Below are 26,867 nucleotides of genomic sequence, written 5' to 3' on the forward strand. Positions count from 1 at the left end.
TCTTCTTCTAGACAGACAAATATGTCTGTAAAGCAAGATGATATGAGGTTGTGAAAGAAGATTAAGGGATTCAATTTCTCCCACTTTATCACATAGCCGTTTATCTTTGTTAAAGTGACCTCAAGTGAATATAGAGGCCCGCTAGATTCCTTTGCTTTCTCCTCTGCGATCATTACCCCATTAAATAATAGGATAATGATCGCTCATTGGGTCGTCCCCAATCTCCCAAAAAGTTATAAAGTTGGGTTTAGTGGGTGACGTTAGTGCAAAGTCAATTGTGGTTTCACAGCCTACTTTTGTGTAAGTTTCTGATTTTTTGCAATTCACAAAGCAATTTTACGAGTAGTATCTTTGAGACTATGAAGTCTCCGCACACGCCGCGGAGACTCCGCACATAAAAAGATAGGCAGTCGTAAAGATGCTACTCGTAAAATTCCTTTGTGAATTGCAAAAAATCCAAAACGTACACAAAAGTGTAGGTTTACTATATGAATATATTTGCAAGAGTAATTTCTGTGTTTTCCCAATTTGTGCTTAGTTAGGACTAACCTGGCTGACAGCCACAATAATTTGCCCTCAGTTCTAAATCAGGACTGGACATTAACCCCTTGGCCGTTGCGGTAATTCCGCCGCGGCGCTGGGGGGGAGGGGGGCTGCGTGGCGCTGCCATGCTCATGACGTAACCGTGGGCAGGGCGGCGCGCCATGACAGAACCACTCCGTAACCAGCACAGCGCGTCCGTGGCTGGTGATGGAGTGGTTCCGTCACCAGCACACAAGGGGTTAAAGTGGCACACATGTCCCATGCCAGTGTTAGTACCAGCACCAGGTCTAATGAGACCCTATGTACAGTCTGTACAATTTCACTGCACCAGGTCCTTGCTCAGACTAGAAAGGCCCTTTACCCATAACCCTAGGCCGCGGCGAGGCTGACCAGGCATCCCTTGGAACCTCCTTGGACTGGCACAAGAGACGCTTCCAAAGAAGGACTCTACGGCACTGCTTTGCTCTTCTATATACCCTACACCATCAATCACAAGCTGCTGCAATGTTCAGCGAGAAGCAGCAAGCGCAGGCACCGCCACAGGGAGTCGCAGTGAATCCCAGCAGAATCATCTATTTACAAATCGGAGGCTGTCACATGCAAATAGAAAATGGAGCCATTTCTGGCAAGTAGGCTTCCCTATCTAATGGCTCCTTCTGTCAGGTCACTTTGTTGCTCTCTTTTTTTTTCCTAAGATTTTTCTTTGATCTTCGTTTCCCCCTCCTCTTTTTTGGGATGCCTTTACTGCTTTATCTTTTTCTATACCAGCCTCTCGCCCTTTCTTTTTTTCCTTTTCCTTTTCCTATTCATCCTCATCTTTTTCTTCCTATGACGTTACCTATTGCTGTGGTGCCTCAAATTCTTCATTCCCCTCTTTCCCCACTGTTCTGACTGTTACTTCCACTTATCTCTCGACATATTTTTACTCAATAATTCTTTGTTCCCCAAGTTCTTCCTCTTTCTCTAACTTTTCTCTTGTACTTTCAGAATCTCTGACTGCTCTTAACATCTCTTCTTCCTTGTGTCTTCTTTTGTTTTTATCTCTATTCACTTGTGTCTCACATTTTATACCCTTTTCTCATGCATTCTTTCTTTTTATCTTCTTTTCCCCTCTTGTTCCCTCACCCCATTCTCTCTGCAACAGTGTGCTGAAAAATATGGCCTTTCATCACCCCACTCTATTTATGCTTCTTATGTCATCCTTTTAGTCTGTCTAACAAGGGCCATTGTCCTAAATTGCAGCCTTGGCCTTAAACCAACCAGAGCAGCCCTGATCATTGGTATGAATCACCCTCCTGTTTCAGGAGTATAGAAGGATGTTGTGTACTCCACATGGGTTCCAGAATCGGAAACGCGTGCAATACTGTTGTCCGAACACCGACATGTCCTTCTCTAACATTTGCTGTTCGGATTTAGTACGTGGCACAATTTACAGCACCTGCCAGGGCTAATTTATTCATAGGTTCCGACGGTAATCAAATGGCAGAGATGGATGGTCGAGCTGAGTGTGCTGACATTTGCTCATATTCCAGAGTGCTCCATAACCTTGAGCTATACAGCGGTCGGGAGATGAAAGCATGAGCAGCACTTCTGTTACGCCGTGGGCCTGTGTCCCGTAAGCGGTATGTGGGGATGGGATGTGCCAGTCGACTGCCAAGTGGGACTTAAAAATGTGAGCCCTTCAGCAGGACTGCCCTTCATGCCTGTGTGTGGCACATAATACATGGGTGAGCTGGCCTGTCACTTCAGGTAAGTTGGTCATCTGGTAGGTAGAGGTCCCTATGGGCCAGTTGTGCAACCAACACATGGCAACAATTCTTTAACATTGAGAAATCAGGACTCTGTCCAGAAAAAAGATGATAACAATGTGCAGGTCATAAATTAAGTGTTTCTCGAGCCAGAGATAGATACATAAAACATCATATACTTCCTTTTTTGCATATAGTGACCATTTATTTACCCTTCAAATCATCTCTGTCATCAAAGAGACTAATGTGTAAAATCCACTGGAATAACCACTCTCTACTCCCCGTCTCCTTTTCTGCCTGTGTTCTATTATTATCAAAATAAAACAACCTGATCTGGTGCATCCTTGATATATGTCTGATCAACTCGTAATTAGGAAACAGCTCACATAGAAACGTTGTGCTGTCTTCTCCTCTTTTCCTTCTGATGTGCCAAACATTCCTAAATTATTCAATGTTGTCTTGTTTTCAAGGTCTTCATTCTCATCACTCAGAGCATCTAACAATTTATAATGATCGCTCAAAACCAGTCACAGCCTCTTCGTCTGCTCCTCTCTATCATTAATCTGTTTAAGAGAATGATAGATTTACTGTTCCTAACTTCACATCATTGAACCATGAAGATATACGTACCTTGTAGGTGCATATATGTGGAGTTCGGTAAAGAAAATCTAGACTCACATGACTGCAAATATTTTATTTTTGATATTCTTTCCTCGACATTGAGTCCTATCACTATTATGACTTTTGATATTCAAGTGGGGCACGCCTTTTGAATCTAGACATTAAAAAGTCACCTCTGTCACCTGCATCTGTTTCTCTTTGTTGCCTATACTATTTTCTTCCTTATTTCTCAGCGACTTTACCTTTCCTGTGTTTCATTGATTTTCAAGGGGGTTTGCCCATGTTCCCTGTGGTATCACATTGAATTTAGTGGTGGTATAAGAGGAACTAGTCTTATCAATGATGTTACTACTGATTGGTTGCAAACCCGGAACAGAGGAAGCACTGAGCCTATTGGGTGCGCCTTGGGACTGTGAGGTAACTTGGTAAAACTTGAATAACTGAAGTCTCGTTAACACAATCCTTCTTGGCAGGGAGAGTTTCATTGTTTAAGTTCTGAAACACATACTGCAAGGTGTCTATTAATGCATTCAGTGCGTTGAACTGTACTTTCTGCAGCCTGGCTGCAGCAGTGCTCAGTGCTTTCTGGTAACATCTCATTCCTGCTGTTAATTGCTCTCCAGATGTGCTCCTGGTCTGCCTAGACGTGGGCCAGGTGCTTGTTGTGCCACAGGACTCAAGATGTAGCCCACTAACGACTCTGCTCATGTCCAGATTGGGCCTGGCAGTTATGGCTGAACTGCTCTTATTCAAGCAGGACCAGGGCTGATTTGCATATGGCCGCTCTCTGGATCTAATATCACAGAAAAGCTAAAAACGACAGATTGGAATGTGACCCAGAACAATTGCTTGTGGCTGAGATAAATTCAAGCTTTCCACCGAAGACATTTTGCGCTGTCTAAGCTCATTCCTTGCGGCATTCCTCACAGGAGCCCATTGTTCTCACCTCACTGGGCCTGTGCAGTCATTAAGAAGCGTTCAATCAACCCATGAAGTTGCATTTGTAGAGTGCTGCTTGTCACCCGAGAGGTTATCCAGGCGCTAGCTGCAGATTCAGCAGACTTTGATAACCCAGTATCCAGAATGCAATTCTTGCAGCGCTTTCTTTTTATATCGTTTTTATTGTGCAGAGACACAGCTTAGTGGAACATGCATTTCTTTTTCTGATACATCTGGATTGACCCACATACCTTAAGGAACAACAACACCTGTGGAGTTTTTAAACAGAACGCGACAACCACGGACGGACAAGCTCACCTAAAACAGCAACTGGCCTCCATGAGCTGAGGTTTCAATCTTTCTGCTGCATACAATGAAAGCTTTTAATGCTGTCTTTATCCTCTTTCTGCATAGCGCCCTGAGCAAGCAAGCACTACTTTGTTCTCTGAGTAATTCTTGGGAGTACTAGGGAACCAGTCGAGTTTTGGAGGGGGTGGCCTATAAAAAAAACTGTAAGACTATCCCAGGAGCCAGTGTCATTAAAAGGTTGTATGACGTTACAACGCATACTTTTACAACGCACACTTTACAATGCATTTTTTACAACTCAACATCCATTACAACGCATTCTATTACAACGCAACATCCATTACAACGCATTCTATTACAACGCATGCCATTACAACAATTTTTTTTAAAACTACCTTTACAAAGCATCCCATTACAACGCATACTACCTTTACAACGCATACCATTACAACGCATAACATTACATTGCATGTATGGTAAGTATGGGATAGCGTAGGGGTAAAAATTACTATTCTAACTCTAGGGGGTGCAACAGTAGGGTAAGTGTTGGATGGTAATGGTATGTGTTGTAATGGTATGCATTGTAATGACTGCGTTGTAATGACATGCGTTGTAATGGTATGCGTTGTAGTGTCATGTGTTGTAATGGTTGCATTGTAATTGCATGCTATGTAATGGATGTTGCTTTGTAAAAGTTTTGTGGTAATGGTAGTGCGTTGTAAAAGTTGCGTTGTAAAGGTTATTTCCCGAATTAAGTGGCAAGGAAGTGTCAAATTAAGCGGTAGGGTAGAGCAGATTATGAAGCAAGAAAAGGCAAATTATGTGATGTAATGCGGCATATTTTTTGATAGAATTTCTTCTTTATTTTGTCCTTTTTACACTTATTAACACTGTCTGGGCATTGGTTGCACCTCATTAGTGCCAGTTTAGTAAACACATTTAACAATAAGCAACAGAAAGGTGACCAGTCAACCTTAGCAAAGTGCCTTCCACTGCGCTGCAACAAGTGTCGCTGTGTTTTTAGTAACTTTTGAACCGCCAAAGCTAGAAAACATGTTTCTTGTTAAAAACTGCAGATTATGCAGCAGACGATGGGTTATGTGGCAAATGCGGTAAATCAATGATTATATGAAATTTGCAGCGGGCGCACAATCACATTATTCCAGTGGCCCTGCATATGACTGATTCTGCTCCAACTCCTCCAGCCTTTTAGCAGGATTGATTTTTTCAGTAATCTCATAGTCATGCTATAGGCCAAACCCCGTCTGGCTGCCCAGACAGCGATGCTTTTTGTCCCAGGAATGTCCTGCCTCCCTGGCAGCCAAAAACCCAACCCTGTTCCAAGGGCGCCTTTTCTCAGAGATGGATTGAAAGCGCCTGTGTCAGCACAACATCCATTTCCCCTTAGCAGGGGGATATTTTACTGTAGCACTCAGCTGATCTCATTTCGCTGTGTTTGTAGAACAGAATCACCAGAGCAATTAGTCACAGAAGCCCCTGCCTTCTCAAGGAGGGGAAGAAAGCAGGCAGACGATATATCTCATTCAAGTGGAAATCGGGCACTCCTCGCCTGCCATGCGCTCGGCTTCAGATCACGACACTGAAATGAAGGCGCAGGCTGCATTTCAGCACACATGGACGTCAGAAGCTGCAGATCTGACTCCAAGTTGACTTCCAATATAGCCTTATAATATGCAGTAGGGTGTACTTTATCTCATATAATACTAAGAATACATTTGGTGTTTTTATTAAGATTGATACCACACCAAGGAAGTCAGGTCTTACATACAATATAAAAGAAAGACAGGATAGTGTCCTACCCTCCCAAGTACAGCGGCAGCAAGCTCCATAGCGCTTTCATGTATTTATAACACATGATAAAACACAAAGGATGCCAGTAAGACCTTGATGTAATATCCAGAAGCTTCTCCATCTCTTGCGATTAAAAAGACTTCCTTTAAACAAACCATCCAAGTTTCAATGTTATAAAAAAATACTGCAGTCGTTTTTCTTTCACACACAACTAAGATGTTTAATAGCATCTTTCATTTAAAACATATCTGCTGAATGCGTCGCCTTTTGAATCTACTCACAATGCAGCGCCTTGAAAAAAGCCTTGAATGAAACTCATGCTGTTTTGTTAAACTCCTTGTCCCCTAGAATGTAGTGGGAAAAAGAAATTGCGTTGTGGGCTGGCATTAAAAGAAAGCATTTCTTTTTCAAATGCCGGAAGGAGTTTTAGCAGATACTTCCGTCCTTGTCAGAGCGGAGGTATCGTTGCTGCTAAGACGTCCTTTGGCACGGCAGTGAAGGGCGCTTCTGTGTTGAAATTATTCTCACTGTCTCCCTGCAATTAACCTTTGAACTTGTTTTATTCAGCGGCAAAGAATATACATTTTCACGCCTAGCTATTTTCATTTGACAGCTGAAACAGGTAAGATGGCTCCCTGGGTGCGCATTAAGCGTGACGTCAGTAATCGCTGATTGTAAATTATGCCAAGCGACTTTTCGCGTTTTTCTTTATTGCCTGAAATAACGAAATAATGCTGTTCTCATTATAAGTATATTTCATTATCCTTAGTCTTATAGCTATATTCATTGATACAATATCAAAGTGCATGTACAAAAAGCACTTCACAAGTCAATCAGACGAAATGTATCAACCTTGAATAAAATGTATTTAAGGGCTTGAGTCGGGGTACCACGCAGGTGGACGGCGTCCCCCCGCTTATTTTACCGCTAGCTCGATAACTATAAACTGCAACTGAGTGCAAGCCACCTTTTGTGACATCACTTCCTGTCGTGACGTCAGCGTCCCCCCACTTCTTTTTTTTAGTACTTGTGCCCTGCTTGAGATACCGAAAGGCAGTGTTGGGGATCCAATCTGCCATCTGTAGTTTATACTCTGTCGTTTGCAGCAAGTGCTTCAACCAACTGAGCTCTGATGCTGTCTTTTCAGCCCAAAAGCCCTATTGATAGCAAGGAAGAGCGTAATAGAGGGGCTGGTAGCACTCTAGCGGGGCGTGAGCTGTGTGTGCCCGTGCGGGCAGCGACCATTGGCCAGGGGTGGTGGGAAATGGGGTGGCTCACAGTGGCTCAAGCCTACAAGTAGAGTTCTTACAGTAAATCCAATATTTGCTTCCTCTTTTTCACCCACACCCTTATGAACCGATCCCTCCATTGGAAGATCTTCTGAGATAATTGGGGCGCAAACTCTGCAGAACAGGTATCCCCCATGGACACAGAAACCACACAACTAACATGAAACAAACCATCAACGACAAGTTGCCCTCACTCAAAGTGGTCTTACACCAAGTCAAAAGGTGCAAGAAGAGGGTTGTTCCAACCAAAGCCCCTCTGTCCCCCAACATCCACCAGATCACACAGTGTCCCCCCATAAACAATGCCTGCGGGCTGACTCTGAGACATGCAGTCCCGTCTTTAGACCAACCCCGGGATGCAACGATCAGATTAATGGATCGAATCCCAGATCTTGGTCAACATTTACCGGGAAAAACTCTTGTACTTGGCGATTCCAACACGGGCATACACAACACGGACTACAAATATACTCTTTGAAAAATTAACACACTAAGGTTGGACAAACTCTTAGCAGCCAAACATACATAACACACCATACTCCTGACCCTTCTATTCAATCACACACAGAGATACAACTGCCTGGTGCAACCATTCAACCATCGTCCTACCTGTCAAAAACAATTGTTGCATCTCCTGCAGACCTGACATAAAGCACACCCGGGTGAGACAGCCAGGCAGATTTTTGGGTAATTTATAATACAACCGGCCTGACAATGAAAACCAGAATGTACTAGCTATCTAACCCAACATCTAAATTCAGCTGGGCATGCAAGTCCCCTGCAAAACAAGACAACCAAATTGTGTGCCCAAAGCATTCATGGGGACCTCAACAGCAAGCTATGGAAAGACTTATAGAAACAGTGAATTACCGTAACATGGATCATAATTTTAGACTGATAAGGCTGTGCGCAAGAGATGTAGGAAGAGATGTCCGCCATCGGAGGGGCGTACAGAGCCCACCTCAATGGACTCATTGCCAACTTTCTAAACAGGTCAAATTACATTGTCCTTACAAACCCAAAAGGTTGGTGAACACCTTTACACTCATCAATACTGTAAATATGTAATACTAGTCTTATTATAGAATATTACCAAACTCGACAAAACCATTCTAAATAATTCTTATTGGAACAGGACCACAGGTGATAAGCATTTGTTACAATTACCCATTTTTTTCTCTCCACTAATTTAAATAAAAAGACCACACTCAAAGACATTGACAACATTTAAAGTAGATATTGTACTTCAAACAGTGTTGTACTATGTGTTGCCATTAAGAAGGCCAAGGCGTATTTGCATATGGTTGGGTCTAATTAGAGGTGGCATGGTGGGCAACAAAACTATGCATTAGAATTCTACCCTTAGCGATTAGAGAATTTATAAACATACGTGTCATTACCTTTTTGTGTGTTTGATGTAATGGCCTGAGTGGCCATGGCTATGCCCAGATGTGTGCCCTGTGCTCACTGTACCACTGGAACCAAGCTGCACCCAGCTGAAGAAGTTTAATTATGCCAACACTCGTTCTGGGTTGCTTGTAATATAATTCGGAGAGGACCTGGCTTGGCAGTTTGGACTGAGTTGCGTTTGGTTGGTTCTAATCTGAGATTGCATGGTGAGCAAAAAACGATGGATTGGAATGTTACTCTGAGGGACTGGTGGTGGTTAGGCTTTTTCCAAGCGTTCTTTCAATCACTTTTTGTGTATTTGAACTCAAAAACGTTGCCATAATCAACCATCATTGGGTGGGAGAGGTGTGGCGCCGCGGCCAGGGCGACTGACGCTGGAATCTGGGGACCACGGTTCGATCCCCGGCTCCGGCGGCAGGTTAGCCCAGCACCATGTGACTCTGGGCAATAGCTCGCTTAATCTTCCCGACGGCCCCCAGCGCCTAGAGACCCTTACGGGTGATTGTGCGCTTTACAAATGTGGACTTTACTTTATCCTTCCTCCACTGCTTGGGTTGACTTCTCTGCCTTTAAACCAATGAATGAGCAGATTACAAGATCAGTGTCAAATCCGCCAGTGTTGGTTTAGCTCTCTGCAGGAAGAGTCCCTTCCCAACACTATCTACACACTTGATAAACTCGACAGACACCTCTCTCTCCCATAGGTATAAGTGGTGCAAGACTACTAGGTGCACTTCCAAATGCAAGCCAATGGCACGCCAATTCCACGTTCCAATAGAATGAGGACTGAGACAAATATCGTCACATGCCAAGACCACATCCGTCATTGGACAAGAGAAGGTCTCCAGGGTTCAAACAGACCACTCCAGATACTAGTACTGGGGTTACTACTTCCCCCAACTAGAAAGAAGCAAGTTTAGGTTCGTCCTCTCCAAAAAAGACCCAGAATTATGGTGTGCAATATTGAAATCATAGCGGTAACACCGGTTGTGCGCATGTTACTCCCCATTCCGTAGGTGGTTTGTCTGGTATAACATATAAACCCCTATAATTTCACACTCGGTTTTACTGGTACCACAGGATGCAAAATGATCCACCCACAGTTACGTCGCGACAGGGTTCTTGGTTTTTCCAGCAGTCAGTATCTTGGCCACCACCCTAACTGGTAGGCTTTACCCAAATTTTACATACTTACTGATCTTCTATCTCAAAGCATTATCTGAGAAAACCCAACCAATAGTCTCAAACGCCTGCCTGTGTGAGACAAAATGACTCCTCTCATGATAAACAGCATCGACCAGATAGGAAAGACGCGCTATAAACCGCTGCATTAGGAGGCCGGGCTATAAACCGGGCTTTAACGTTTAAGTCATCCATTTGCAAAGCAAGTGGCTTGTTGGTCGTTGACATTCATAGAGATGTTTGAGGCCTGTAAAGCCGCCAGCGCCTCAACGAGTGGTAGATAAATCACACAGGTCGATACAGAAACTGAGATTCATTTGCCTTAGACCAGCCCAGTCTTTCTTCAGTTTCTCTTAATGCAAATGATTCCATTGCTTAAGGCAACAGTAATCCAATTCATGATTTTTCCCAAAACGTAGTATGCTAATTACATCATACACCAACATTCAAGGGTCTCAATTCTACCAGACTTTCAGAATGGTCACTGACTTTTGAAATATTTCTAATTTTGATATAATCAAGGAAATATTATGTCATGTTGTTACCTGGAAAATCTGTTACGGATCTGGCAATCGTTTTAAGTAGGGGTGGGCGTAATTTGCGTAATCGCGTTACGCAAATCTCTGCAAAACGGTAAAAAATCTCCGATAACACGCAGAAATTCCGTGAACACGCGGAATTGCTTGTTCGCGATGCTTTTTTCCTGTTCGCAATTACTGTTTGCGTGCTGGGGGGAAATATCTCGCAAACACGCATTTTGAGATCGCGAACAAACAAAAGATTTTGCAAAGTTGCAGAACGTAGAATTTTGGGCAATTTTGCGTTCTCCGTGGAACACGAAGTTACCCAAATTCCGCAAATTCCACGAGCAGACCGAAATTTACCGCCCAGGCTTAGTTTTAAGCATGTTAAAAATATTAAAACCTGACAGGATTGGAGTATTAAACATATCGCTTATGTTTCACTCGGTGCGCCGAGTAGGTATCCTGCTGCTAGCTAGGCAAATATTACATCCTGAATTAAAATATGATTCTAGGGTTTTAATAAACGTTTTCCCTCCATAAAGACTTGCAGCATTGTTTTTTGTACAATATCGAATCACGTGACATAATATTTCTCTTAGGAGTTCTCTGAGAATGATATAATTACTTTAGGGTAGTTTGCAATTATCCGTAATGCATTCAGGATGACTTGTATTTCAGGAATAAGGCTTTGTTGCGTTGCCAAGTAACCAGTGATTTGCAATCTAGCACTTTTGGAAGTAACCTCAACGAGCTGCCCCTGGGAAGGAACATTCAATTTCATTTGATGCAGCCAAGTCCTCGGTGCCTGATCTCCGCAGCGCACTGAAGGCGGGCAGATACTTCGAGGCACCTGTGTTTGCACCAGCCTGAAGCATCAAAGATTTTAAGGCGCCAGAGATAGCTCAGGAATGGCAGAGGGGCGATTTTCCAAGAATCTAAAGACTTAGGTGACCCTTTTAAGTAATGTAGCTCGGTAGGTCGAGTGCCCCTTGCAGAGGGATCACAGATTTAAAGACTCAGCATTTCATCCTCCCGGGTTGGCCTATGTAAGCGGTAAGCAACAGTGTATAACAGATGAAGTAAGACGTTGCACTATTTTTTTATGGCACGAGGGAACATTGTGACTGCCTGGTCTGAGGTCACAGGTGACAGTATTTCATGAGATTGTATATATATATATATATATATATATGGAAAACAAATTGCCCTTCAGCAACGGGAGGGCACTCAACGGCGCTCTCTGTTGTGTCAGCCTCGCTGCAGCTCGCCTCTCTGTGCCCCTTAATTCTGTGACAAAGCCGACGCGTTTCGAGGCATCACGCCTCTTCTTCTTAGGCAGACTCTGAAACACTGTGGGCTCACCATTGTATTTTCTTTATTACTTTTCTCGCATTAATTAGTGGGCGTGGCAACATTCAGCCCGATTGCATGCTGGGACTTATAGTCCTATGGTGAGTACAAGTGACTGACCTTTAGTGGGTACAATATTTCAAGAGTCAAATTTAAGTCCATTTAAATCCTTAGTAGGACGGGATGCAGAGATGCAGGCTTCCTCTTTGTGCATGGGAGCGACGTGCCTCGTGGTTTTGGCAAAAGTTCCATCCCACAGCCTTTTCATTCCTTTATGAAAATGGTGCTCAATCCCCACGGCACGGGCCGCCGTGAATTTTATGGAAAACAAATTGCCCTTCAGCAACGGGAGGGCACTCAACGGCGCTCTCTGTTGTGTCAGCCTCGCTGCAGCTCGCCTCTCTGTGCCCCTTAATTCTGTGACAAAGCCGACGCGTTTCGAGGCATCACGCCTCTTCTTCTTAGGCAGACTCTGAAACACTGTGGGCTCACCATTGTATTTTCTTTATTACTTTTCTCGCATTAATTAGTGGGCGTGGCAACATTCAGCCCGATTGCATGCTGGGACTTATAGTCCTATGGTGAGTACAAGTGACTGACCTTTAGTGGGTACAATATTTCAAGAGTCAAATTTAAGTCCATTTAAATCCTTAGTAGGACGGGATGCAGAGATGCAGGCTTCCTCTTTGTGCATGGGAGCGACGTGCCTCGTGGTTTTGGCAAAAGTTCCATCCCACAGCCTTTTCATTCCTTTATGAAAATGGTGCTCAATCCCCACGGCACGGGCCGCCGTGAATTTTATGGAAAACAAATTGCCCTATATATATATATATGCGTGTGTGCTATGCTACTTTAATGTAAATTTTTTCACACTCCCTGCTAACATTTCCTCACTCGACGACTTACTTTCCCAACGATTCTTTCCCTCTGCTTAACGTTCACTCCCCTCAGTGGATTCAATAAGATACAATTTCAGTATTCAAGTCGACTGTGATGTCACTTCTCTGAGCCAATGATTGTGTGACGTCATAATGCAGGCGGTGCTCCTCTTCTCAAAGCGCCAAGCACCCGCCCCATTATTATGTGATGTCACAACACATGTTCCCATTCTGACGACACAACTGTCATGAAGGCACTTCCTGTCCCACCCATAATTCTTCTACATCCAGTGGTTCCTTGTGTAAAGGCAACCTGCACTTTTATTTCTTTCCATTTTCACATGCAGTACCCATGGATTCCTCATGTGCATCCTATCTCTAGTGCAGACTGTTCTTCTGCCACCGTAAAAGGTTAAGAGAGCCCCAGCATTCCATCATGTTATAGTTTCCATAGTACTGTAAGGTCGCACGACACGCACATGCTGGACTCCGGTGTTCAAGCAGGTAGCTCCTTTCATAGTAATAACATACAGAGGACGGTACATTGATGTCTAGATGCCACATCAGAAGCAGGGTAGCGTCCTGCTCCGCCTTCTCCTCCTCTGACTGACCTTCACAGTCACACATACCTGGCTGGTAGCACCAGGCACAGAAAAAACACATCTCAACACATCTTGGGGCATATTATCAAGGGATTTATCTCCGCTTTTTTGGCTTTAAAAGCCAAGAAAGCGGAGATAAAATGATCTCCCTATCAGCAACAGGGTGCTAACACGCAAATTCGCATGTTAGCACCCTTTTTCTCTTCGCTTCCCCTTGCATCTCTAATGAGATGCAAAGGGGGCGTTCCAGAGAAAAATAATAGGAGAAATGTTGTTAAGCGACATTTCTTCTATTATCAAGGATTTCGCTAACCCGGTTAGTGATAAAAAAAGCAGTGCTAACCGCGGTTAGCACTGCTTTTTTTACACCTGCTATTTTCCTGACTTAGCCATGATATCCAATGGAAGGTGGATATCATGGCTAAGTTTGTGAGCCCCTATCATCAAGCTAACTCAAAACTTCGAGAGATTATCGTTGGTTTTCCAGTGATAATCTCTCATTTGGCAGTTAGCGCGAGGATTTTTATCACTTCTGAGATAAACCTTGCTAATAGCAAGTTATCTCTGCGATAATTTCCGGCGATGCTTAGCGTTAAAAAATTCGTTGCTAAGCCTCGTTAGCGTTAAATATCGCTAATCGTTGGTAATATGCCCCAAGAATCCTTCACTTTGAAAGCATGAACTGAAACATGTCGAAGCAAAACCCAACACCTACGCTCACAGATGATAAACATTTGTTACGATGACCCATTTTTTTATCTCCAGGAATTTCATTTGGAAGACCACACTCAAAGAAATTCACCACATTTCAAGGAGATATTGTACTTTGAACAGTGCTGTAATATGTGTTGCCCTGAAGAAGGCCACCAAAGCAGATCACTTTAACAGGTTGGAACATAATGACATTGGTACGGAAGACAGGATAGGTAAGAAAAAATCCCAAATGTGTCATAAAATCCCTATTACAATGGAAAAGTACTTTCTCCTTACCGACTATGACTGGTTCTTTCACTTTAACCTACTAAGCCTGTGAATGATTCTCACTTTAGCCTACTGTGCCTGTGAATGATTCTCACTTTAGCCTACTAAGCCTGTGAATGATTCTCACTTTAGCCTACTGTGCCTGTGAATGATTCTCACTTTAGCCTACTAAGCCTGTGAATGATTCTCACTTTAGCCTACTGTGCCTGTGAATGATTCTCACATTAGCATACTGTGCCTGTGAATGATTCTCACATTAGCCTACTGTGCCTGTGAATGATTCTCACTTTAGCCTACTAAGCATGTGAATGATTCTCACATTAGCCTACTGTGCCTGTGAATGATTCTCACATTAGCCTACTGTGCCTGTGAATGATTCTCACTTTAGCCTACTAAGCATGTTAATGATTCTCACTTTATCCTACTGTGCCTGTGAATGATTCTCACTTTAGCCTACTGTGCCTGTGAATGATTCTCCATCATGTTATCAAGCCATAATTATCATTAAAGTATTCAGTCATTTGTTCATTATACAATGTGATTCATTCCACAATCATTGTTATATCATGCCAGTGGTTCTTATCCTGTGATCCGGCGATCGTTGGGGGTCCACAAAGCCTACTCAAGGGATTGGCTACTACTAAGAAAAATAAATAATACTAACAAATTGATAAAGTGTATACAAAGAAGTAAAATGTAAAAATGAAAAATTTTAAACGCTCTGTAAATGCGAAGGAATTTGAAATTGGAGAGTAAAAATGACGTTAGTATCTTCAGACTGATTTGTGGGAGTGGTCTAAGTGTGTGAACCAGAATTTAGTATGGACGATGAGTGCCCTCAATTAAGTTTAGAAAAGCTCCAATCTTCCCATTAAAATTGTTTGTTCTTTTTATATATTTGATTGTGACTATTTCATCATTTATGTATTTTTTTGATGAATGCTTGTTTCTGTAATTTGTATGTGTTGTTTTAAGTTTCAAATCATTGAAATGCTTAGGCAGGGGTCCCCAGCTTCTAATAATGACTCATTAGGGGTCCCCAGCTTCTAATAATGACTCATTAGGGGTCACCAGCTTACTGTAAAGACTCATTAGGGGTCACCAGCTCGCATTAAAGACTCATTAGGAGTCACTGGCTTGCAATAAAGACTCATTAGGGGTCATCAGCTTACAGTAAAGACTCATTAGGGGTCATCGGCTTACAGTAAAGACTCATTAGGGTCCACAGCTTACAGTAAAATCTTGTTAGGGGTCATCGGCTTACAGTAAAGACTCAGTAGGGGTCATTGGTTATAGTAAAGACTCATTAGGGATCACCGGCTTGCAGTTAAGACTCATTAGGGATCACCGGCTTAAAGTAAAGACTCATTATGGATTACCGGCTTAAAGTAAAGACTCATTACAGTAAACACTCATTAGGGGTCATTGGGTAATAGTAAAGACTCATTAGGGGTCACCGGCTTGCAGTAAAGACTCATTAGGGATCACCGGCTTAAAGTAAAGACTCATTAGGGATCACCGGCTTAAAGTAAAGACTCATTAGGGGTCACCGGCTTAAAGTAAAGACTTAAAGTAAAGACTCATTAGGGGTCACCGGCTTAAAGTAAAGACTCATTAGGGGTCACCGGCTTAAAGTAAAGACTCATTAGCGGTCACCGGCTTACAGTAAAGACTCATTAGGGATCACCGGCTTAAAGTAAAGACTCATTAGGGGTCACCGGCTTGCAGTTAAGACTCATTAGAGATCACCAGCTTACAGTAAAGACTCATTAGGGGTCATTGGGTTATAGTAAAGACTCATTAGGGTTCATTGGGTTATAGTAAAGACTCATTAGGGGTCACCGGCTTGCAGTAAAGACTCATTAGGGATCACCTGCTTAAAGTAAAGACTCATTAGGGGTCACCGGCTTGCAGTTAAGACTCATTAGGGATCACCGGCTTACAGTAAAGACTCATTAGGGGTCATTGGGTTATAGTAAAGACTCATTAGGGGTCATTGGGTTATAGTAAAGACTCATTAGGGGTCACCGGCTTGCAGTAAAGACTCATTAGGGATCACCTGCTTAAAGTAAAGACTCATTAGGGGTCATTGGGTTATAGTAAAGACTCATTAAAGGTAACTGGCTTACAGTAAAGACTCATTAGGGATCACCGGCTTAAAATAAAGACTCTTTAGGGGTCACCGGCTTAAAGTACAGACTCATTAGGGGTCATTGGGTAATAGTAAAGACTCATTAGGGGTCACCGGCTTGCAGTAAAGACTCATTAGGGATCACCGGCTTAAAGTAAAGACTCATTAGGGGTCACCGGCTTAAAGTAAAGACTCATTAGGGGTCACCGGCTTAAAGTAAAGACTCATTAGGGGTCACCGGCTTGCAGTTAAGACTCATTAGGGATCACCAGCTTAAAGTAAAGACTCATTAGGGGTCATTGGGTTATAGCAAAGACTCATTAGGGGTCACCGGCTTAAAGTAAAGACTCATTAGGGGTCACCGGCTTAAAGTAAAGACTCATTAGGGGTCACCGGCTTACAGTAAAGACTCATTAGGGGTCACCGGCTTGCAGTTAAGACTCATTAGGGATCACCGTCTTAAAGTAAAGACTCATTAGGGATCACCGGCTTAAAGTAAAGACTCATTAGGGGTCACCGGATTAAAGTAAAGACTCATTAGGGGTCACCGGCTTAAAGTAAAGACTCATTAGGGGTCACCGGCTTACAGTAAAGACTCATTAGGGATCACCGGCTTAAAGTAAAGACTCATTAGGGGTCCCCGGCTTGCAGTTAAGACTCATTAGGGATCACCGGCTTACAGTAAAGACTCATTAGGGATCACTGGTTTAAAGTAAAGATTCATTAGGGGTCACCGGCTTGCAGTTAAGACTCATTAGGGGTCATTGGGTTATAGTAAAGACTCATTAGAGGTCATTGGGTTATAGTAAAGACTCATTAGGGGTCACCGGCTTGCAGTGAAGACTCATTAGGGGTCACCGGCTTACAGTAAAGACTCATTAGGGGTCACCAGCTTGCAGTAAGGACTCATTGGGGGCCCCTGGATTCGACTAATGATTCAGGGGGGGCCTTGGGTTACAGTAATGATTCAGTTGTGGCCCAAAGAAGTCCACAGGTTAAGAACCACTGTACTATGTCATTCTTAAAGTCAAGCAATACTATCAATAGCATATTTATATACATACAGAAGACAGATCAAAGCTGGAAAATCACTCTTTCTGAAAGTTGATCATTCGGGAGTGTTGCATACCCAGCAGCAAAATTATATCCCACTGGATAAGCCCACTTGGATTATTGTGTGATGTCATAACACATGTGTATCCTCACAACACAACTTTTTTGTGACACACTTCCTCTGCGTAAGTTGCAGCTCTGTTGCATTACAAGATTGGCCACGCCCTATCTCATCCCTTAGGCATGCTTTGGGCAGGGCGATCCTTTTTTGAGAGAAGCTGATTCTGAACCCCAGTAATTATCTCACACCCTAATCAAAAAAGCCTGTGGGGTTTTTAACCATCTCTTCCTTGAGCAATGGGGTCTGGGCTGGCCAATATATAGCCTTATTCGGCATTTATTTACATATTTTCAGGTTAGACTTTTTTTCAGGTTGGCGTTAAAGCAATTTTTGACTGATAGATATTTGTATTCCCTATACATGCAAAAACTACACCTGCAAAAACGATATTATGAACTCGTCAGTTTGTCTAGATGTAAACAAAAGTCGACTCAGTGCATACAGAGCCATCCCTTAGACATTATAAGAGTATCCCTGAAAAGTAGGTTCGACACACCATTGTGGGAGCTGATGAATACAGCCTTCAAGCAAGAGCTGGTTTGGCTGGCTCGAGGTGACGTCACACCATCAGAGCTCTAACCTCAAGGTCACTGGTCGAGGTCACTGGAGCGCAGGTCATTACCACTCTGTGCCTATTCAGTGGAATCAGGCAAATGGGTCTGGTGGCCTCAAACCCATTCACAAAGAGAAGATGTTTACTTTTGCCAGCACAAACCAATAGCTGTCACTCATCGACTTCAGGAAGTAGAACAAGATAGAACTACCATCATGCATTTACCCCACAACAACGATGTGTACCCTTCATGCACAGCCTGACATTGCTTTATGGCTGGATGACACTATACAAGCACTCAACTCTACATGCATACATACAAACATACATACATATAAACATATCACATGTGACACCAACCTGAACCCTTCTAATTAAAGTCTCAGCTGAGAGGTCAAAGACAAGCAAAGTTGGAACTGGAGAGATGCTTTCAATTTGATGACATCTTTTAGTCCAAAGACCAAGGGCACATAGGCAGGGCGGTGTGCAGAATCTCAGGCTTGCACTTATACATCATACGTATGCAACAAATTAAAAATATTTAGGAAGAATTTTCGATTCTCTTCCAACACATTTCTGTTCCACGATAATAAAACCAGGCAACACAATCTATGGTATCCGTCTGCCCGTCACACGTGTCATGTATATAAAGTGACAGATGCCCTCACCAGTCGCCATTTCATCACATCATGAATGTGCCACTTACCCTCATGCCCAGCTCGATGTTCTCTCCCCCATACACCTCCATGCCTGGGTCTAGCAGCCCAATGTCCCCAAAGTACTGTCGGTCCACTATGAAGGAGCAGCCAATCATCGCGGGCGTCCTAAGGGGAAGAAAGGAACATTATGTCGGCAAGGTGATGCTACTTTCAGGAAGACACCAGATTTCTTGGTATTGAGACTGTAGCGTAGGAGAAGGAGGAACGAGAGGCATCGAGAGAGGTGGACCAAACAAAAACCTAATAAAATGAAGCAATAATGGAAACTGGACGTACGTAGCCGCCAAAGCACAATTTTTTTTTGTTTTAGAGTTTTATATAGTGCGAACTAGACCCGAAGATACTGGCTATCAGAGCACTTTACATAGCACCAGTTTCGTTACACAAGAACACATTAATTTTTGTTAGGCACGGGGAGGTAAAGTGATTTGCCCAGAATCACAGGATGTTGAGCGTCATTGCTGAGACTCAACCCCGGTTCCCCAGCTTCGACTTTGACCGTTCTAGCCATAAGGCTACATCCTCGTCTTGCCTCTAGTAGGACTTGAACCTGGGCTGCCTAGTCAGTCTATGAAGGTCTACTCTATAGGCTCTAGCATTGCCACCTCAAGAGCCCAGAGTGTACACCAGTGGCACCTAGACTTACATGGCCATGGCTCTTACTGCTCCAAGCCTTGTCATTCAGTGATCCTAGCCTTGCTGCCAGTGGGGCATGAAACTTTGTTACCCCCAGTGCCATGGGGGTCTACCCAGTAACCCCTAGTCTTGACAGCCAATGACCCTTGGGGGTCTAACAGCGGTGCCTGGGCTTACATGGCCATAGCTTTCTGCCCAATAACTCTATATAATGCCAGTATGGTCTGGGTCTAAGTCCACATCAGAACCCAGGCCTTCCACCCAGCAAACCCTAGAAATGCTGTTCAATGAGCTACCAGTGGGAGTCAAGTCTATATTCAACAGCATGCTTAAAAGCTTCCAACCAGTAAACCCTAGTCCTCCCAGCTAGTGAATCTTGTGTGCACCAATAGACACTAGAACAATGTAGCACAGTTCAATCTCCACCCTGGAACTTCAAGGTGCAACATCCAATCGGTCTAGATTCGCCATCAGTAAGTTTGCATAACAAGTTTAAGTTTGTTAGCATAGTTAATTAAAACCATTGCAAAAGTAGCACTACAAAATTCGTATAACGTGGTTAAAAACATTTTAAGAATTAGAATAAAAACTACATTGTAATAAAACATGATCGAATTACGGTATTTAGAACTCTCAATGGATCACGCATGCTCAGATATCCTGGCAAGATTGTCTCTACTTGTTACAATTAAGTTCCCGCCATTGCTCCTTGTCTACTTCCAGTGGCTGTTTCACACAGTCGGGCTTTGAGAGCAAACTTTAGCTGTGTTTTTTTGTTCGGCCGTCCTCAGATATTTTACCAGTCTGCAATTTAATTGAATGTTCGCCGGGTTAAAGCAGGCCAGCACTGCTTGCCTTCTGGTGAGGATCCCTTTCTGGTTAAATGAGTCTTTTAAAAGTTGAGACCGTGCTTGATGCAGTTCTTCACATAGGCAAATTACGTGCAGAATGTCACCATTCTTGTTGTTACACAGTCTGCAGGCAGCTTGGCCTTTGGTCCTCAACCATGATGGTAAATGTTGGGTACATGGAAGCATCCCCAGTCTGTACCTTGGAAATTCATTTTTGTCACCCTAGGGTAGGGCTGATTGAAATATGTTTGTGGGGTGAGCGATTTGTAGGAGTAACGGTCATGCAAGCGTGAGCTCTTTTCGAGAAGGCTGCCTTGTCCTCAAGTAGAGAGGATAGTTTTATGTTTTTCCAGACCAGTTTTTTTAAATTAAGTTGGCCGAGTTGCGCCTCCCATAGTCCAGACAATCAGTAGGGCTTCGACCTATGTTGCCCAGAAGGCATTTGGTCTCCACCTGGTATCTCCCAGTCTTGCCAGCTAAAGAGCCTAGAGTGCCCACCAGTGTCCCTGAAATGACCTGACCACGTCTTTCCACTCAACATCTCTAGGTCTTTCCTGATAGGAGCCTACACTAGCCCACACTGGAGCCTGGCCCTACAGCAGAGTCAGGCCTTCCCTCAGCAGTTCTAAGGCTCATGCCCTGTGTACCCTGGACATACATAACAAAACATGACATGGCTTTCCACCCAACAGATCTAATGCTGGCCATGAAGGGAGCCTCACTAGTGACTGGCGGGGTTTGGACCTATGACCTCCGGCCAGGCTTGACATCTGCCCCTATGGCCATCTTTAACTCGGGGATCCCTCCATTCCCAAGACCACCACCTCTGAGTGCAACACCACCTGAACACCTGGTTGAACAATGGCAAGAATTTCCTGGTCTGTAAATATGTAATATATAAATGTCCAAGCCTAATCACAGTTAAAATGTAATTCTGAGTGAATTTGCTATATATATATATATATATATATATATATATATATATATATATATATTCACTGAAAAAACCATAGGTTATAGACCATATATAGTTAGGAATTAGCATTTACAAAACCTTATTTTACTCACACAAAACCATTGAAATTCGCATATATAGTTAGTTGCACTAACTATATATCGCGCACCCGCAATCCACTGCTGATCATGTCACATATTACATCATTCATGACATGGTCAGTGACATCACTGATGACATCACTGATGACATCTCAAATGACATCACTGATGACATCACTGATGACATCTCAAATGACATCACTGATGACATCACTGATGACATCTCAAATGACATCACTGATGACAACAATGATGACATCACTGATGACATCTCAAATGACATCACTGATGACATCACTGATGACATCTCATTTGACATTACTGATCACATCACTGATGACATCATTCATGTGATAATACGATGAACCTCTTCAGACTCTAATATAACCTTAGATACACTCAGTGTAAACAGACACTCACAGACTGTCACTCATCCATGGAGTTACTCACACACCTAGTCAGTCATGCAAAGAATCAATCACACCTCAATTTCCTCAACTATACAGTTATACACACCTTACTTATTCAAACATATACTAACACATATTTACTCTCTTATACAATCCCTGATACAAGTTCACAATGATCCATACAGCCACTCACACATTCACTGGCTCTTATGCACAGTTATTTATATATGTCAACTCTCACATGTACTGTGTTTTACATATGTACTTACTTTGACATGTAGCACTGAGATATCCATTCACTCACCAATACACTCATGCACACAGTCAACCGCCCATACAGCTGTTTCCACATGCACTTTTGAACCCATACATCTAGTGAATCAACTGCTCACACATCTACGCACAGAGTCATACACCTCCCAGCCACCCACACACACACTCAGTCTCCCATACAAATACTTGGGCAACCAATCAATAACCCATATAGTTACTCATATAGCTACTGATCAACACATGCAGCAGTTTACAGAACAACAGACATAATGATGCACAAATTAAGACAGTTTAGTCACTAACCCACGCACTCAGTGAGACACATTTAATCACTCACTCATACAGTCAGTCATGCACCTACTAAATCCTTCATCCAGACACTTATACATCCACTCATTCTTCAATATGTAAGACATATTTTAACTTTACAGAAACATACAGTCACTGGATGTTGTCATCAGTGATGTCATCAGTGACATCATTTGAGATGTCATCAGTGATGTCACTGACCATGTCATGAATGATGTAATATGTGACATGATCAGCAGTGGATTGCGGGTGCGCGGTATATAGTTAGTGCAACTAACTATATATGCGAATTTCAATGGTTTTGTGTGAGTAAAATAAGGTTTTGTAAATGCTAATTCCTAACTATATATGGTCTATAACCTATGGTTTTTTCAGTGAATTTTCAAGGTTTTGTAAATGCTAATTCCTAACTATATATGGTCTATAACCTATGGTTTTTTCAGTGAATTTCAATGGTTTTTTAATAGCAAATATCAAAAGCTGTAAAATGTATTCTTCTTTTAAAGGAAAAATATATTTTATATGTATTTAATATAATTTTTTTATGTATATACATTTTTTGAGGGAACGAATTTATCAACTATCATGCTGAAGAAGAGTGTGGGGAAAAAAAAACAAAGAGGAGGACTAAGAGGAAAGAACAATCAGTTCAAAAATACAATTGCTTTAAAGCATGAAGTGCTTTTCCACACATTTACATTTAAATAACCCATATTAGAATATACAAAATATCTACAGAGGAGACGGTGTACATTGAATTTCATTTGTACCTACATGCTGGTATTTACATCACCCACACAACACAACAGCTCTATTCAGAGCTACCCTACCTCAAAGCACTCTAAAATATTATTTTAATATTTCCCTTGGTTTTCCCCTTGTTACGCTTTCTGGAACGCTACCCGGTGCGCGGACCGGGCGCTAACCTCAGCCACCCTCAGAAAACCTAGGGGGTCAGGATATGTCTTCCGTGCCCCCTTATACCTATTCCCAACATTGTTTATCCTCCATCTTGTGACTAAATTCGTCCGAAACACAAGATGGCGGACTCCCGTTACGCTACCGGTGAGCTACCCGGTTCGCGTACCGGGTAGCGCTTCCACCACGAAAAATCGAAAAAAAAATTATTTTATTTTTTTGCCCCGCGGGGCCCTTTAATAGCCCCCACATCAATCCTAGGGTGTCAGGAGGGGTCTACCTTGCCCCCTTTCATTCATTTCCCCCTTCGTTTATTTCCACCTCTTGTCTCTCGATCCTACCGAGAGACAAGATGGCGGCTGCTCCGGACTGTTTAGAATGTTGACAGTCACCGGAGAGCCAATCCGCTTCTCCTCGCGAAGTTCGTACGTGAACCGGGGCGCTAACCGGGACGCTGTCACAGATATATATATTTTTTTTTACGTTAATTTCTCAAAATCCACTGGAGCACATATCTTGAGACCTAGCAAAGGCACATCGGGCAAACAGTCTCTACAATTTTGCCAAGTTTCATAGAAATCCATTCAGCCGTTCGAGCTAAAAGTGAGTCCAACCGCCCTATAGAAAACTCAATGTTAAAAACACGTTTTGGACCCCCCTTTTTTCTTGGCCCCCGCTTGACGAAACCCCCCCAAACTTTCAGGGGACGCTCAGAAACAAAATGTGCCATTTTCCTGAAAATTTCAGCCAATTCCGTCCATCAACGCCAAAGTTATTCAACATAGAATTTTCAGAAATCCCTATTCAAAAAAATCCTAACTATATATACCTACTGGTGACCGCCAGCAGGTAATATATATATATATATATATATATATATATATATATATATATATATATATATATATATATATATATATATATATATATATATATATATATATATATATATATATATATATATATATATATATATATATACATATAACATTTCTATGGCAAAATGAAACCCCTCATTTTTTTCCTTTTCAAATTAAATGTATTAAGTGTTACCACTTTATTCCAATCAAGATGACTTCAGGTGTGCCATACTTTTGTCATAAGTAAGACTGTTAGCGTTCTAGTTGTTCTTTAGAACACTCTGGGACATTCTGTCATTGGGCTATAGTTGGGCTACATCTGGCTGATATTTGGGCTACATTTGGGCTCTTTTGTCTCTGGTGGCCATCTTGGGAGACTGCATATCAGAATTTTTTTAATGAAATATAAGAGGATTTGAGAAGTCACTCAAAATGTGCCCTAATTTTTCTTTCTTCAGCACTAATCATAATTTCTATGGCAAAATGAACCCCCTCATTTTGTTCCTTTGCAAATTAAATGTTTTAAGTGTTAACACTTTATTCCAATCAAGATGACTTCAGGTGTGCCATACTTTTGTCATAAGTAAGACTGTTAGCGCTCTAGTTGTTCTTTAGAACACTCTGGGACATTCTGTCACTGGGCTATAGTTGGGCTACATCTGGCTGATATTTAGGCTACATTTGTTTTTTTTTGTCTCTGGTGGCCATCTTTGGGCTACATTGGGCTACATTGGGCTACATTTGGGCTCTAACATATATATAGCCCAATGTAGCCCAATATATATTTTTCAAAGTTAATTTTCGTAAAAACCACTGGAGCATATATCCTGAGACATAGCAAAGGCACATCGGGCTACCAGTCCCTACAATTTTGCCAAGTTTTGTGGAAATTCATTCAGCCGTTCGAGCTAAAAGTGAGTCCAACCGCCCTATGGAAAACTCAATGTTAAAAACACGTTTTGGGACCCCCCTTTTTTCTCGGCCCCCGCTTGACGAAACCCCCCCAAACTTTCAGGGGACGCTCAGAAACAAAAGGTGCCATTTCCCTGAAAATTTCAGCCAATTCCGTCCATCAATGCCAAAGTTATTCAACATAGAATTTTCAGAAATCCCTATTCAAAAAAATCCTAACTATATATACCTACTGGCGACTGCCAGTAGGTAATATATATATATAACCACTAGTATATGTAGTAGGCCTTTGTACTTACTACCATTCCTATGTGATTTTAGAGTTTATCTGTTTATATCTGTTCCTTGAGTGACTTTACAACTCTTACATTTGCAATTTTTCCCCCTTTCTCTCTACTTGTATATATAACTCTAACCACTAGTTTATGTGGTAGACCTTTGTACTTACTACTACTCCTATGTGTTTTTTAGCGTTTATCTGTTTCTAGCTCTTCCTTGAGTGACTTTACAACTTTTACATTTGCAATTTTTTGCTCCTTTAACTCCACTTGTACATTTGCAACATTTTTTTTCTTTTTTTTTCTGTTTGTATCTCTTATGTAACTCATGTAATCCAAAGTCCTTATGTAATGCAACTGTTTTTTGTAAAGTGCTCTGACAGCTTTGGGTAATGTTCACGCTATATAAAATCGCATTAAATAAAAATATAAAAATTTAACCCAGCCTACCTGCGGCCTTCCACTAAGCAATGCTTTGTCTTTGCTCCCCTAGGAATACAGTTGTGTGAAGCTGGTGTAGTTACACCTTGTCAGTTTTTTAGTTCCTCAAGTTGAAGACTCTTAAAAATAAATATGTGACAAATCACACAAAACACACATTTTGCAGGAGAAAAAAACTGTAAACCTACTTTTTGTAGCAAACAATAGAATTGTACAGAGTTCCCCAGAGGGAGCTAAATAGTTTTAGCTCAGCCTCTCTTCTCTCTCACTAGATAAAAAAGTGGGGGGTTGAGTGCATGGTGTAGACCCTTTTCAGAATGTAAGGATACCTCACACAGGCTAACGGCAGGACCACAACTGTTGTCCCAGCCGATGACCGTCCAGCGTCATCATTGGTATCCTGCTCCTACGACAGGCTGGCGGTGCAATGCCCGTCGGGCAGCAAGATAAGCTGCACTTTGGCGGAGATCTTTTATTCCGAGCCAGCCGGCTGTCCAGTCACCGGAGTTCCAGTGGGAGGGGTAGGTGCAGACAAGCCTGCCACCAGCGATACCTGAGGAATTCCTCCATCGCTGCTGGCCCCACCTGGGCAGCCTGTGAGGCAGTAAGCAGGATTTCCTATGGGAGGTCCATCATAAGGAATCAACTCCGAACGACACTATACAGGTCGTATACCAGTGTCCTCCGCTATTCGGGGGATGTTAGCAATCATATGAGCACAAGGTCCTGAAGAATCGCCCTTAGGGCGAGAAACATGTTGACCGTTTCCACAAACAAGGGTTGAATAAAGGTTTGGTCTCATTGTTTACCACTCCTTGTTACCCCTTTATATTTTTTTAATAAAGCAGTGAGCCTGACCAATAAAAAGCTTCTCTTTTTAGGACTCTACTGACTTTTTTTAACACACACCACCACGCTCACTATTGCACCTTATATAGGCCCCTCACACCCACACACCCGCTGGCTCGGAATAAAAGATCTCCGCCAAAGTGCAGCTTATCTTGCTGCCCGACGGGCATTGCACCGCCAGCCTGTCGTAGGAGCAGGATACCAATGATGACGCTGGACGGTCATCGGCTGGGACAACAGTTGTGGTCCTGCCGTTAGCCTGTGTGAGGTATCCTTACATTCTGAAAAGGGTCTACACCATGCACTCAA

At 42.6% G+C, this 26,867-nt stretch overlaps 1 protein-coding gene across 1 annotated transcript in view; it reads right to left on the reverse strand.

The window, feature by feature from the left end:
- The window catches only part of GALNT9 (polypeptide N-acetylgalactosaminyltransferase 9), a 796,816-nt gene that overhangs the window by 263,798 nt on the left and 506,151 nt on the right, over window positions 1-26,867 (reverse strand). Inside the window, exon 6 of the mRNA XM_078667888.1 lies at window positions 18,753-18,870. Within this exon, the coding sequence (XP_078524014.1) occupies window positions 18,753-18,870 (118 nt within the window). The remainder of the gene's footprint in view (window positions 1-18,752; window positions 18,871-26,867) is intronic.

Source organism: Lissotriton helveticus, chromosome 11 (genome assembly GCF_964261635.1).
Source record: "Lissotriton helveticus chromosome 11, aLisHel1.1, whole genome shotgun sequence".
Lineage (NCBI taxonomy): Eukaryota > Metazoa > Chordata > Amphibia > Caudata > Salamandridae > Lissotriton > Lissotriton helveticus.